The 15,227-nt window shown below is 41.7% G+C and overlaps 2 protein-coding genes across 4 annotated transcripts in view; one reads left to right on the plus strand and one right to left on the minus strand.

Annotated features, from left to right (window-relative positions):
* The window catches only part of amigo1 (adhesion molecule with Ig-like domain 1), a 32,727-nt gene that overhangs the window by 2,272 nt on the left and 15,228 nt on the right, over positions 1–15,227 (plus strand). The gene's annotated exons all lie outside the window — the stretch shown is intronic.
* On the minus strand, positions 61–7,884 carry gpr61 (G protein-coupled receptor 61). The gene is made up of 2 exons (XM_020089035.2): positions 6,763–7,884; positions 61–4,804 (listed from the first exon to the last, which is right to left on the minus strand). The coding sequence occupies exon 2, from the start codon at positions 4,582–4,584 to the stop codon at positions 3,160–3,162; it is 1,425 nt and encodes a 474-aa protein (XP_019944594.2). The 5' UTR covers positions 4,585–4,804; positions 6,763–7,884; the 3' UTR covers positions 61–3,159.

The raw sequence follows: 15,227 nt of genomic DNA on the forward strand, positions 1-15,227 counted from the left end.
ATAGATGCAGTTATTGATCTGAAAAAGTCTGGTAACTATGACAGAACACAACACACTCAATTTAATCTTCTTGCAGTGTTTTAAATCATTTCAATTGATGGGCAACCAATACACAGGGGAATCTTAACAAGGGGCAAAACAAATCCTAATAATGAAGCATCCAAACAATCTTTTCAGCTCAGGTACAAAAGGAGATACAGAGAGAAAAATGACATGTATTGATGATTTACAGTGAACAAAACTGTATTTTCATTAAAATTCCCTGTACCAGGAATATTATCTGCCAGTCACCTTCAGAGCAGCTTATGTGTCCATCCGGGTAATCAGCAGATGATAGCAGATTTAGAGTTTAAGGCGTGTAATCAGATTGGTCAGGGCAATTCTGCTGCTACGGTAACGGAAATCCAGCTGATTGAATGGTGTGCTGATGTACATTTGAAACAAGGGGATTTGTGATGACCTCAGATTGTGTGAAATATCACTGAATTTATTAAAACTATTTTACTAATAAAAATGATCAATAATGAGGAAGATCCCAGATTATCCAAAGAGGTTATACCCTTGCTCCTGAACGCTGGTGTAATACATTAAGGCAGTTTTATGTTATTTTTTTACATTGAATCATATGTTGATAATTATTATGGTTCCATATTTTGTAGTTCTAATTAGAGCTTGACCAATATATCGGTTGGCTGATAACATCGGCCAATATGAGCTGTATTACTATCAGAGTTTATGGGCAAAAATCTTTATCTTACAGAATAAGTAATTCACATTTACATTTAAGGTAAAACTATTTATAATATAAATAGATAAAATATATTTAATCTATTTTCTTAATTCAAGTTCTAAATGTCTAGTTGTATTTGTAATTTCCTTTTAATTATTGTAATTACTTTTTTTGTCATATGACATTTCAGGAATCACTTTCATAATTTACGAACAAATGCACACATAGATACACATATCTATGTGTGTGAACAGTTTATATATGTTTAAACTGTAAAATATCAAGCCTCAGTCACATTTCTTTGTCATGAGGATTTGATCACATCTTTTTTTTTTACACACACACACACACACACACACACATATATATATATATTGACCAATATATTGGTATCAGAAATTATTTACTTCCTCATAATGGTATTGACATTGGTCCCCCACAAATCTATATTAGTCAGGCTCTAATTTCAACACTACTTATAATAATAAAAAAGATATGACCTCTAGAACAGTAAGGATTATGGCAGTCATTTTGTCTTGTGCTCCTTATTGTTCTTGATTTTATTTAAAACTAAGTTCGGGGCTAATGTTTCTGCACCAATTTTTGACACAAAAGAAACACTTCAAAGCAAGATGACAAGACAGATCCGTCTGAAAAACAGTCAGCAGCAAAGTCATATCGCAAGAAAATTTAGAACACTGTGTGTCCCCTAACAAAGGGACCTTTTTTTGTTCTGATTCCCAGCAAAACATGAACCTTCCCTGTACGCCTTGTGTGGAGAGTCTTGTGATCAAATCGACAGTCTTGTATGAGGCAGTCCAAAAAAGATGAAGGCAGTGAGAAAGGTCAGAAAGACAAAAAAGTGTTTTGTAAGAGATTTGTGCCTTGTAATTTTCTTTGGAACATATGTCACTGCCTGTGTGACTTGTGCAAACTGTATTCCACCTGAGATCAGAGGAAGTGTTGCCAGTGTCTTCCATTTGTTGCTAAATGAGGCCAAAGGCAAAGCTTGCCATGTGTAAGCATTGTCACACCTGTGTGCTGTGTAGCCACAACAAGCCTGGTTGTTTATAGCACAAACTCAAGAGCACTCGTACTGCTCCTGTGTTTACCTGTAAACAGCACAGACATCACAGGGCGATGGTGGACGGGCCCAGACGTCCGAAAAAACCACATCCACGTCCAGCCTCGCTCTCAGCAAAGTGACACTTTGAACGTCCTGTAGTCGTTTTTTACAAAGATTAATCCTGAACACCAACAGTGTCATAGGAATTAGACCACCCACAATATTTTCCCTTCGAGCGGTAGGGGCTGGAATCACAAGTCAAGCAATGTGTGGTGATTTTGGTGAGGAAGTGATAATCACAAGACTAAAAACAGATAAACATGATAATAACGCTCCTGGAAAATGTTTAAAAATACACTGGCGTGTCAGCCTGTTTATTATAAATACCAGCAGCAGCTGCACCAGCTGTGAGATGATCCTGTTCAACACAATGAATATTTCAAATGGAGAGACTATTGGAGCTGTGAACGTTAACACCATCAACAGATATGTTTTGTTACTTTACCAACAACTAACTCCTTAAAATACTGTCTACAGCAGCTACAATAATGACTTTAACCACTTCTTAAGTTTACCATGTTGTTCTTCCAGCAGAAAGTTCCATAAAATAACACTTTGTTGGAGGGGAAGTTGGGCCCTTGAAGAAGCGGGCAGGATGTTGTTTATGATAAGGTCATCGTTAAATCAGTATTGTCACATCTATCCTGTTAAACAAAGACGGTCATATCACTGCGTCATTATGAATTGATTGTCAAGGAGTTCAATGAGGGCATATTTACAAAAAAAAATCGAGAGGAGGAAAATGCACAAAGAAGTGCGTATGAAATAGATGGAATAGTGATGATTTATCATGACAAATTCTTTCATATACATTATTGCCTTATGTCTAATGAAGAACCAACATTTTTGTCAGTGAAAAAAACCAAAACATTTTCACTGAAAATTTGCTTGTACACATTTCCTGTGAACGGCTTTTGTAGCTTTACATAACCTGTGAAAACTGTGTTCCCCCTGAAGCTCTGCTCTGTCACAGTCTCGTATTTACCTCCATGAGATCTTTGTCACTTTGTTGTTAACACAAGGGTTTACTGTCCATCTGCTAATAATACAGAAAACAGCCTGATGCTGTATTGCTCACGAAACATGTAATGCTGCAGCATCATGGCCATTGGGGATATGAATCAGACAATGCACTTAATATATTCTGCTGTGTCCTCTTAAAAGTTATAAAACTTAAATTCTTCAAAGAAGATACCACTGGATTTTCAACTTAAGCATCAAAGATGAATTTGAGGAAATGTGAATAAAACTCAGTATGTTTCTTGGATTATTGATGGCAGAAGAGACAGTACATGAAAGGAGGCTACAGCTCTGGTACAGTTTTCCAGCAGTTCTCCTTCTCTGATACATTTAGTTCATTGTTTCGCTGTTGCTGCTGAATGAACTCTGAGGTCTCCTCAAGGATCTGCCCTGGGATATGGAAGTCAGCTGGCATGATCTGCTGAACAGCTGATTCATGAACCAACTCGGTCCCTGGCTCCTCTGGTCTGGCTCTGCTGTGAGAGTTGCAGGGCTCCAGATTGCATCCTGTGCCCTGAAGGAACTGCAAAAAGTTCTCCTCAATAGAGGCCTCACGGCTGGGCAGCTGCTGCCCTTCGCTGGGCCCAGCCCGCTTGAAGAGGCAAGCCAGGTGACGACCCAGTTCCTCGCGAATCTGGCGGTTCAGGCAGCCGTAGAAAAAGGGGTTGGAGGTGAAGCAGAAATAGCCAATCCACGTGACCACGTCCTCCAGTTGGGCTAGCGAGGGGGTAGAGGTAGACACCACGGCCGAGTAGAGGTGGAAGGAGAAATATGGCAGCCAGCAGCAGAGGAACTGGCCTCCCACTGCCACCAGGACCACCGCAGCCTTCCCACCACTGAAGGTCCTCTGAGGGGTGCCGCGGGCACCAGTTCCTCCGAGGCTAGCTGCCATGGTGGAGTGGCTGCTGTTGGACTCGGTCCGTTGTCGTGGCATATCCATCCAGGTGGGGAGGGGGCCATGCTGCATGGCTGCTACTCGTGCCACCTTGAACATGTTGCAATAGACCACGAGTATGATCATCATGGGGCACAGGAAATAAATAATTGTAAAAAAGACCATGAAAAGCAGGCGCATGGTCCTGCCTCCCGTCCAGTGGAGGGAACAGTGTCTCTGACCAGGAATGAGGACAGAAGGAGACCCTAGACCCCGGCTCCCCTGGAGCAGCCATCCCAAGAGTGGCAGCAATGACATGATAACAGCTTTAATCCAGATTCCTACCACTACCACCACTACCACGCCCACCGTCATCTTCACCTCGTGACGCATGGGATGGACAATGTAGTAGTAGCGCTCCACGTTTATGGCACAGATGGTGAGGATGGCAGCACTCACTAGACACACACTCAAGCAGAGGTAGCTCCGACACAGTGCCTCGTCCACCAGGATTTGGTCTGACACCATTCCCATAGGCATCAACACCAGCGCTGCCAGCAGGTCCACTAGACAGAGGTGGAACACGAAGGCAAATTTACGCAGCTGCAGAGTTTTGATGATGACAATCATCACGGCCAGGTTCCCCACCACTGCCAGCACATCCATGATGAGCATAGCACATAGCACCAGGGACTGGTTCAGATCTACCCCACCTTGGACGCTCGCTGTGCTCGGGGTCACGTTCGAGATATTTGGATGCAGTGAGGCTGGAAATGTTGGGAGCCTGGAGAAAGAAGTGTTCCAGGAGGGGCTTGATGTGACAGGATGCTCCATGAGAGGATGGCATAAGGAGGAGAGCGTCCACTGAATTTCATGGGCCCATCACCCATCCTCCCCCGTCGTAGGGCGTCACTGAGAAGCTCCAGCAGTGGAGTCCGTCATGGAAGCTGGAGCTGTACAAGCCCTGGCCACAATCACAGGTGGATTCCTTGAAGATGTAGTAACTTTTAGTGAAGGTGTCTCTTCTATGCCGAGTCCTGTTGAAGCGCGGGTGCTGGTGAAGATGAACATTTAAAAAAAAAAAAACTTGTTAGAGACATGAGAGAAAGCCTTTGTTTTCGTTTTCACAACACGCTCATAACACGCTTGAGTGCAATTCATGAAACATGATGCTGACTTATTCAAACAGTATAAAATATTAGTCTAAAAGGTTCATAATGTATCTCATCACTCAACGATGAATAACATATTGGCTAGAATATTGTAGTGTGGAAGTACAACACCTTCATACGTCATCTTATTTCAAATATTTTCTACAAATGAAGAATGAGGGATACCAAAAATAGTTTTCAGTTTCTCACTTGCAGTGCAATGCAATTCAGTGAACAAGATGCCTTCATGTGCAGTCTATTGTGTGGCTGTGATCTGACATGAGTTGTCTTACTCAGGCTGTTAAAGCCGTCAGACTGTATGCACTCACTTGTAGCTGGGGTCATAATTTACTTCTTATGTTTGACATCTGCATCCTCAGATGTGTGTTTTCAGGGCAGCTGGTGCCCCAGGGAGAAGCTAAAAGCACGGAGTGGACCATATGTCCCCCTTAACAGAGTTGAGAAGCAAACTGGATGTGTGAACAAACTGTGAAACCCAGCGCCACAGAGCTCCCTGCTCTCTGCAGTGATGTTAGGAAAAGATCAGTAAATACTATTATATTCATATCATGAAAAATATGAGCTTTCAGAAATAAATATATTACAATTAAAATATACTATTATAAAACCTATGTGCTTCCATGAAATCATCAAATCTTCAGATAAATGGCAGCAGAGCAGCTTCAGCAGTGTGTGCAAAGTGTTTGTGCGGCCAGAAGAGTCGTCAAGCGGTCCTGCGCTGTGTTTACTGTCATAATCTCACCTGGACACAACCCCACACGCTGTAAAAGCCGTGGAGCGAGCACTAAGTCTTTGGTACATTTCCATATGCTGCACACCTGCATGTGCAAGTTTTCCATTTCACAAGTGTGACAGGCTCCGTGGCTGCGAGGCGCCTGTTCTTTTCCTGCCTGCGTACGCACATCAGGCATGACCGTCACAAGTAGGTGGCCTTTTGCTGAATAGGTCAAAGGGTTACAGTCACCTTCAGCCCAATTAAATAACCCTCAAGCGACATCTGAGCTATGATGTAGCAACTACTGTGGCACAGCCCTCTGGATTCTCACTCTAATTCAGCGTGGTCTGTTTTATTTCTCTCTGGTGTCCAGGGTCACTCGAGCACTCCGACCACGACCAAAAGTGAAATATGTGTGACCGAAGAAACACATTATCACCACATCTCCCCAAAGTGAAGTGGGTTAGTCTCTGAAAGGGTCTTTATACCATGAAAATCCCATTCAAGAGTATCCAAATTAGAATGATGTGCCTGATAGATGCTTTATGATGATCCATTTTGTGAAGTATACTCACACAAACATAATTATTTAATTAATAAAGTGAAAATTAGGGAGTTAGTGGCTCACATGCAGCAAAGACTCCAATCTAAAGTGATCAAATCAGTGAAACTAGGATCATTTCTAGTTAAACTCTGCCTCAGAAACTCTGCTGAAGAATTCACACAAAGCTTGAATATAAGGTTGCAGCAGAATCTCTTCAGCTGCTGACTGGAAACCATATGACCCCCATACGCTGATTACTGTGTGGAGGAAAACTAGTCTGTTGTGCAAGTGTTCCTTTTCACTGCGAAGCACTTTCCCTGCTCATCGGCAACACGAGCGGATGGCGATTAGGAGTTTAAATGAACGTACACGACACTAAGGAGGCATCTGTGTGCAGAAATCCTGGATACACAAAGATAGTGTGATATGATGGAAAAAGACAGTCCTTCTTTCCAGCATCCTAACTTCCACTCCCCTGCCTCAGATTAAAAAAATACAACAACACACTGATCCCCCCCACACAGTCCGCTAACAGGGCAGGTATGTGTGGAGATGTGTGTGATGATAAGTCGGTGACATACCTCAGTCTGGAGAGGGCTTCTTCCTCCAGTGCAGGTTCACAGTCTGCTGAAGGAAAGCCGACTTGTTTCGCTCTCTCGCTCCCACACACACAGCAAACACACACTGACACACGCACGCACACACACCACGTCACAGAGACAGAGAGAGAGAGGAGAGGAACACTCCTGTGTCTCCTCCTCACCTGGCCTTTTTTATCTCGTCATCACGCTGACCACCCCCACTCCCCCGTCCCCTTAAAACACAACACACACCTCCCTCCTCTCTGCTCTCTTCAAGACAGGATATATAGGAATAATAGAAAGAGGCAGAGGGGTACTGTCATCCAGCCTGTGATGTGCACCCACACAGTCACACACACACTCTCCCTCCTCACACACTTTCATACAAACATGTACTGGCTCCAGCACGTGCCCAAGGCAACTGCAGAGCCGTGCAGATCAGGCAGGCAGCAGGCGGGCAGACATGCAGCACCCAGCCTCCCTCACACTCCACTGGGTCTTAGTGCCTCGCAACCTCCGGGCTCCACATGTAGGGATGCTTCTGCCATTCACCTGTCCAATCAAATCCCACCGCAGGTCACATCAGGTCCCCACAGCTTTTGTCTAATACTCCGTCTCCTCACTCTCAGCTCGCCAAGATCTCGCTCGATGCACAATCCGACAAAAAACCCTCTCACGAGGGAGGATTATTGATTTACAGAGAGGAAAAGAATCCCAGTGGTTAATGTTAATGAGCTGAGATTAACAAGGCTGGCCCACACAACGTATATGAACTGTTTCCTGGCCTGCAGAATGAGTTTGTTTACCACCGGAGTGAGTGAGCCGAAGAATCCGGTGGATTGTGCAATTCAGATGTTGATTTTTACAACGTCTTCAGAACATAATATTCAGCCGGTTATTATGTAATCTTAAATATGGCTTTTTCAAGAGGTCCCAGAATTTAACACACACAAAAAATATATATATATAAAGACTTGACACAACTTGAAAAAAAATGTAATAAAGACACTGACAAGAGTAGAGTTTAAGAGTGTGTAAATCCTCTTTGTAACACAATTTAAAGTCGCAAGCTTTAGATGTCTCTTGAGGATTTTCATTCCTGTCGATGCTCTGAACTCGTTTAGTTCCTCCCTCTGGATTTGTATGAATGGACGGCCCCACACATCAGTTTGTGACATCTCTCTTTCATGTATTTCTTGAGGAATTCATTCATCAGTGTTGCAGCTCCACAAACCCTGATTTGTTCTTGAGTCATTGCTTCTGTTCACTGATAAATCAATGGCTGAATTGCACACATGTTCTACTATTGATCCACTCACTGTGGTGTTGTTAATATCAACAAAGGAACTCCTGCTGCTGAGTGACTGCAAGCCATCGCTCTTATGATCTGCAGGAAAAAGTCAGCATCGAAAATATTCATGTGTTTGATGAGTGAGTTGCGTAGAGACGACTGAAGCACAAAATAATGATTATAAATTTTAGGAATAATCAGCGGAAATGTGATGATAGCGTTTTTTGTATTTGTAAATGCAAAACTTGTGCGTGTGTGTGTGCGTGCCTGTGTGTGCTCGTGTGTCCTGTGACTGTGCTCATGTCTGAGGTGTTGAATAATGACAGAAATAGCAGATACTTGCTCACACCAGCAGCACCAATCACAGGGTAGGGAAAAACAATGGTTTCCATGGCAACTTCGACTTCAGCTTCCCTACTTTGCCTGGGTTACCCCCCCCCAACCTCCCCCAACTCCCCCACTATAGCACAAATACACACTCTCTCATACACTCTGCGTGCTGTACCAGCCGTCCAGAGCGGTGGTATTTAATCACTGACATGTTGGGTCAGTTATTATTTTCAGCCGTTTCCCTCTTGATCTAAACGCAGGAAGGTTGACTTGGGCTCAATTGCAGCTGCTGATATAATATTGTTTTCTGCTGTGATCTCATATGTGATCGGTAGGGGGAGCTCTCACATTTGACAAGCAACCGTAACACCTGAGATCCCAGAAGTGAAGTAATGAAGCCCACTGATTCCTTTGCAGACGTCAGGTTATTTACAGTATGTTGTCACAAATTAAGATTTCAAACTACAACTTTTTTCATTCAAGTGCACACACACACACACACACACACTGCAGGCAAACATGTATAAAATATGATAATTGATAGTTGAGGCAAATTTTTAAGATGAATATGTCTGAGCCGAAAGTTAGAAAGCAAGATGTGACAGATAAAAAAGTATCTGGATGTACTTAAGTTCTGCAGTTTGACGTAGGCAGTCAGGCAGTGTGCACGCACTTGTGCAGGCGCACACACTCACTGTTCAAGCGAGAGCAGATAATGTTCCGCTGACGTCAAAGCCCCAGGGATAACTTGATTTACAAAAAAGGGTTTGCATTATTTCAAACAGAGCTGAATTGTTTCACTCAAGGCTTCACGGTTGTCATGAGTGATGCAGCAGGAACTGAAAATGCATAGTATTGTTAAAAGAGAATGAATGACCAAATGATTACTGTCACATATTCTTTACATTTAAGATTACTTTAATATATCTGGATTCCTGCATTATCCCCTAATGCCTAGTAGTGAACACATTTATATACTAGAAGGGCTTTCAGAGAGAGCAGACCATGGCCAATGTCAAACTACATAAACCAGACTTCAGGGAAAAATATAACTGAAATAATCTGAATCTGCTCCAAACCCAAATGTGTTCTCCCGTGTCCCACGCATCGTCCCGTCAACAAGTTTGGTGCAAACCAGTTCAGTACCTTATGTACAATTCCACTGACAGATAAACAGACACAGGTGAAAACACAATGTTCCCGGCAGCTCTAAACATATGGGTAGCCAGAATTTGGAAAGCGGTAAATCAGCTTTGCACTAGTTTTTTTATCCTCCCACGGTACCTCCCAGAGCAACATCCACCTGAGAGGTCACATCGGACTGATTACTAACCACCCATCATGCACCTCAGCAGATGGGGGAGGGTGTGCGCACTTATCTGAGCGACTTGCATTCTCACATATTTCAGTTGTACTGCTGATGCAGAATTGGGCTGCGAGGCCTGTGGACAAGAGCTGTGAGTCAAAGCGGATTTCTGAGTGTGTTGAGTCTCTCACAGTCTGTTTGAATACACACAGAGAAGGAAAGTGTCTAAATGTTGATCCACATGCTCCATTTACTCCTTCACAGTTATTAGAGCATGCAGATCATAACATCTTCCCACCTGGTTTGAACTCTGCAGCACTGAGGAACCAGCACCTCACCTTTTCAGACCCATTAACAGTTATGTTCTTACTAATTCCAAACGTCTGTGTCTGTATGTGGAACGGATATCTCACAATCCATTAATCTTGTCGGCTTGTGTATTGTTAATGTTTAACTCTGTTAAAGCACAACGTTTGTTATGTTACTATAATGCTTTATATCAAGCTGAATTACTGAGTTTTTATTTTGAAAAGTTAAGAACTTGGGTCTGAAGATAGTGTCAATTGCTGAACAGACCCCTGAAATAGCCCAAAAATAACAGCAGTTCAATCATGTTAAATCATTCTAACTTGTATTTAAACCACACATGTGGACTGTAACAAAACAAATTGAGTTTAAAACACTGACAACTAAATCTTCCCTGCAGATAAACCAGGTAGGATGAACACAAAGTTTTCTAACTTCACTCTGCAGCATATGAAAGTTCTGCAACATCCAGCACACAAACCATGACAGTATATTGTAGATCTGTTTGAGGAGGACTCACTAATGACAAGGAATAATTTTGAAGTAGCCCCAGAGCATTAACACAGGACAAGCAAACAGCCCATTATAACCAGCCAGGTTTAGAACAGGCTCTGCACTAGTTTTGAGTTAAACAGCAAAGTTTGAGTTTGATTTATACACTGCATGACTCAAATCTACTTTTTTAGTGCTACATCAAACAATGAAGATCATAAGTACAGTTTGGGACAGCGTGCTGGGACTCCCGGGACACCCTCTGATGAGAAGGCTGCCAGAGAAAACTCCAACCAGCGATGCTAACTGGTTTGTGCTTTTTGATTTCCCAGTCAGGCATTAAGAGTCCAAATAGACAGAATTAGCACTCTCTGTTGGCTCCAGGTTGGCACTGTCTTCCTCTGCAAACACTGAGTCACCGATGAGTGCCGACATTCTGGACTGCCTGTCTGTCTGGGGACGCATAATAACACCGAACCTCAGAACAGGAGCCAAGGCAGGAATATAAATAAAGGAAAATGAGGGTAATACAGCCTCTTGCAGGCATTTCAATCACAGTTTGTGCTGCTGATTCATTTCATATCCCTTCTATAACGTTTTACACCATATTTGTTTCTTTTTCAGCAGGTTCAGACTTGATTCAATGTAAAAATTCATCTCGTTTTTACAGACTGGAAAAAAACAACACGTTGCCTTGAGCCCACAGATGCTCAATGACTCTTATCAGTGTCACACGTTTTATTGTAAGAACATCACGACTCCCCTTTGAGCCACTGTTTTTTACTCACTTTCAGACTATGAGTCATTTATTAATTTACTATTATCATAAAAATGTGTCTTTTGGGTGACACGCTATAAAAACATACGTTAATAACACCAGCTTAATAAAATATCAAGTTAAATCTGTTTTCTAAAACATTTTGAGATTCTTTACTTTTTCCAGTTTTTTGATGACAGTGTCCGGGAACAAGAACACTGAACTGCTTTCGTAGTATGCCGCTGGTGGTGCAGTGTAGTCAGACGTCCTTGGTGGAGTCACAGAGGCCTGCAGGGGCTTTGCTGCTTTACACTGCGGCATGACACGACCTTTGTTAGAAAAACGTGCAGTTCTAAAACTTTATCAGAGATTCAGGATTATCCTCTATAGGAGATAGAGAGGGTCGTCCAATAATCACAAGGTTCAATCCCCTGCACCTCCACATTCTGAAGTGTCCTTGAGCAAGGTACCAAACCCCAACTTGCTCCTGATGAGGCGCTGTGTGCTGTGGGAATGTCTGTGTGTATGGATGAATGTGACTTGTAGTTTAAAGCCCTTTAAAGGGTTGACAAGACTGGAAAGGTGCTTTAAAAGTACAGTCCATTTACTGTTAGTGTTTTAGATTACAACACGTATAGTGTTTATATTTATATTTCCACCCCCCACATATTGTTACTAATAATAGTAATAAGAATTAAACTCAGCATTCAAATAAATCTTAATCAAAATATATGCTTAATGAATATAAATAAATAACCTACTTTTTTTTGTATATATTTTAACAGAATCATAACCTGGTAGGTGTTAGCAACGGATTTGATGTCTTAATTATATTTGAAAGGAACAAAGTCTTAGGTTTAGTCTTTGAGAGTAGTGATAGGAATTTCGCTTCTGTGAAGGTGTTGTTCTTCTCTGAGAGATGTTTGTTCTTTTTGCTTTGTGACAGCAACAGCGGCACTTAAAATGTGTGTCCTTGACTAACTAACTGAACCTGAATGTCTATGAATATAAAAATGTAGTTCTCAAATGTTGTTCTCACTCCTGATAGTTTGTCCTGCAAGATTTGATGATTTTGGCAGAAAATGTGTGTCTGAATAATGTTTTATTTCATTCACTATCATTGTTCTTGTGAAAATAACCTAAATAATGAACATAACCTCATCATAAGAACAGAAGATTAATTCAGCTGGAGTTGTATTTCCTGCAGTAAAGTAAGTAAATACCACATGACACTTCTTCATGCAAGTTCAGTGTTTAGCTGGTGGCAGTATATAACAACCCCTCGTGAGAGAATGACAACACCTATAATTAAAAATATACATGATGTATTCAAAGGATGTCCCATAGAGGCAGTGTCATTTTCTCAGAAACCAAACAGGGCAGTCAGTCAGTTGATGAATGGCTGTATCATCAGGCCAGGGCCGCCACATCCCTGCACCTCCGCTCACCGTGTTACCCATCATCCATCACAAGTCTCTCTGCTAACAAGGATGATATATTAACATTTTTATTCTGCTCCATCTTTCCATTTCTTGGTCACATCAGCAATCTCCAACGTCACAGTATTAGATGCCGCATCGATACGCACTATGAATATGAGCATTCAGAGCCTTTTCATGGAAATGTATTTCCTCTCAGTGAGCATCTGCTCAACATGATGGCACAGCTGAGCCGAGACACATTCTTACTCAGCCCACCTGTCACTTTCTGCTTTTACCATTCAGATGTTAGGGTGGTGGGTGTAATCAACATCTTTTTACTTTGTATAAAGAGAAAAGGTATTCTTATAACCTATTGGATAATTCTTTAAAACCAGAAGTGGCAAAGGTACATTCTTTACTCAAGTAGAAATACAGATACTTGTGTCAAGAATGACTCAAGTAAAAGTATATGTATTGATTTAACCTCTTTACTCAAGTAAAAGTACAAAATTACAGGATCTAAAATGTAAGTGCGAAAGTCAAAAGTACCCCTCTGAGGGTAATTTCTAGCGACTCAGTGCAAACTGAGACTCAGGTCACAATCATATACAGTAGTTCAATGACATGAAAAATTGCCCAGGAAGAAACTTGTAGGCTACAATTGAATAAAGTATTCTTAATTTAAATAAGGCCATGCAGGGATAGGGTCTCATTTGTTGCCCTACCACGTTGCGGTCCTTGACATGGACATATGCAAAATAGATGTGGAGAAACAGTCCTTCACTCAAGTGTAAACCTCAGTGTTGTGCTTATGGAAAATTCAACCCGGAGTTGGTAAGATTTATCCACTGGGGACCATGAATGTCTCTTTCAGGCCAATTAATGCAGTCGTTGTAGTGATGCTTCCACCATGCTGCCAGTGTGTCTGCAACTTAGAGTCAGAAATTATGATTCAATTTATGTTTCTTGAACTCAAGGATCCCCAATATTGACGTGGCAAAAGGTATTTAAAATATCAATGAATGTAAAATTGATCAAATTGATTGGATTTTAAATGATCATATATTTTCATGCAAGGCTCTTAAGGGAGTTTAGTTCATTCTAAAATGTCCAAAAGGCCAAAGAATGTTGTTTGGCACAATCAAAAGTTTCTATCACACTGGCTCACACCACACAGCCCATTCTCTGTGGTTTGACAGCTGGTGAAAAGGCATTACTCATTCTAACTGCCCAAATGATCATTGGGTGACAGGAATAGTCATGAGATACATATTTATGAGAACATCACAAATGCCAGAGGTCTGTGAAAGTGAAACACTGATGCAGCAACTTGACGTTTCTTTAGTGCAGTTTGGTTTCAGTCAGATAAGTCAGACGTGTTTCTGTATCAGTGGCTTGGGACACAGAGAGCTGCTGGTGGTGTTTTCTCTGTAAACCAGCTCCGATGAGAGAACTGACTTGAAAAACATCAGCGTGGCTTTTATGTTCTTCCTCCTTACTTTTTTCTCAAATTGCACATCTTCTGTCCTCATTAAAGAGCTGAGTCCTGCAGGCAGGATGGGGAGGAGGAGGAGGCTGGAGGAGGAGGGCATGATGTTGTGAAATCTAGACAGATGCTGCTCAGTTAATAATGCAAGCCAGCTGTCAGCATTCAGGGAGGGTGAGAAACTGAACATCAGCCAGGCAGCCTTCAAGCTAGTCGAGCACTCAGACACGGTGGTTCAACAAACTAAAACATAGTTTGGCTTCTACTACCTCAGCACAAGTTTACATAATAATAACTCCGCTCAGAGTCAAACACTTGTATTTACCTGCTACAAAAAAATTGGAAATAAGGAATACTTTTATATTTGAAAGCACATTTATTTATAAGCTTTCTTGCCGAGAGTTCGATCAATACCACTCTCGTGTCTATCTTGATAGCTGAGGAGTGGAATTGATTTTCTCATCAAATTCTCTGCCATGAGAGCTTCTCTCTAAAATGTAGAGTATTCCTTTAACTCAGTGCAGTTCATTTATGTAATGAAGAATTAATCAGGAGGAACTGTTTCAATTTTTGCAGGTTCTGGAAAACAGTAGTCCAAATGATAATGAATGTCTCTGCACACACGTTTTCTTCTTACAAACGCCTCTTTTATTCTACACATACATAAAATAAACAGTGTATACCTCCACCGAAGCCCCTTATATTCAATCAAGATTCACCGAAGTGCACACACTCATAGATACTGTATCAGTCCCCTGAATACGCCTGATTTTAAAAGTAAAATATTCCTAGATCTGCCCCTTGATCCAGATCTGCACCAAAATATAACATTCTTACCTGGAACTTAACGAATCCTCCTACCAAATATGGTGTTAATCCTATTGGTAGTTTTTGGGCCATCTTGCTAAAACAAACAAACACATAGACAAGGCAAAAACACTTGGCAGAGGTACTCAAGCAATGTCCAGCCATGCTTTTCATTCAATCAGCGAATGTACCTGCACCTGTATTTGAAAACAGGCCACCAAGCATTGTGTATTAATAAAAGGGAAGAAAATAATTTAGAAATGTTTTCT

The sequence above is a fragment of the Paralichthys olivaceus genome, chromosome 6 (genome assembly GCF_024713975.1).
Source record: "Paralichthys olivaceus isolate ysfri-2021 chromosome 6, ASM2471397v2, whole genome shotgun sequence".
NCBI lineage: Eukaryota > Metazoa > Chordata > Actinopteri > Pleuronectiformes > Paralichthyidae > Paralichthys > Paralichthys olivaceus.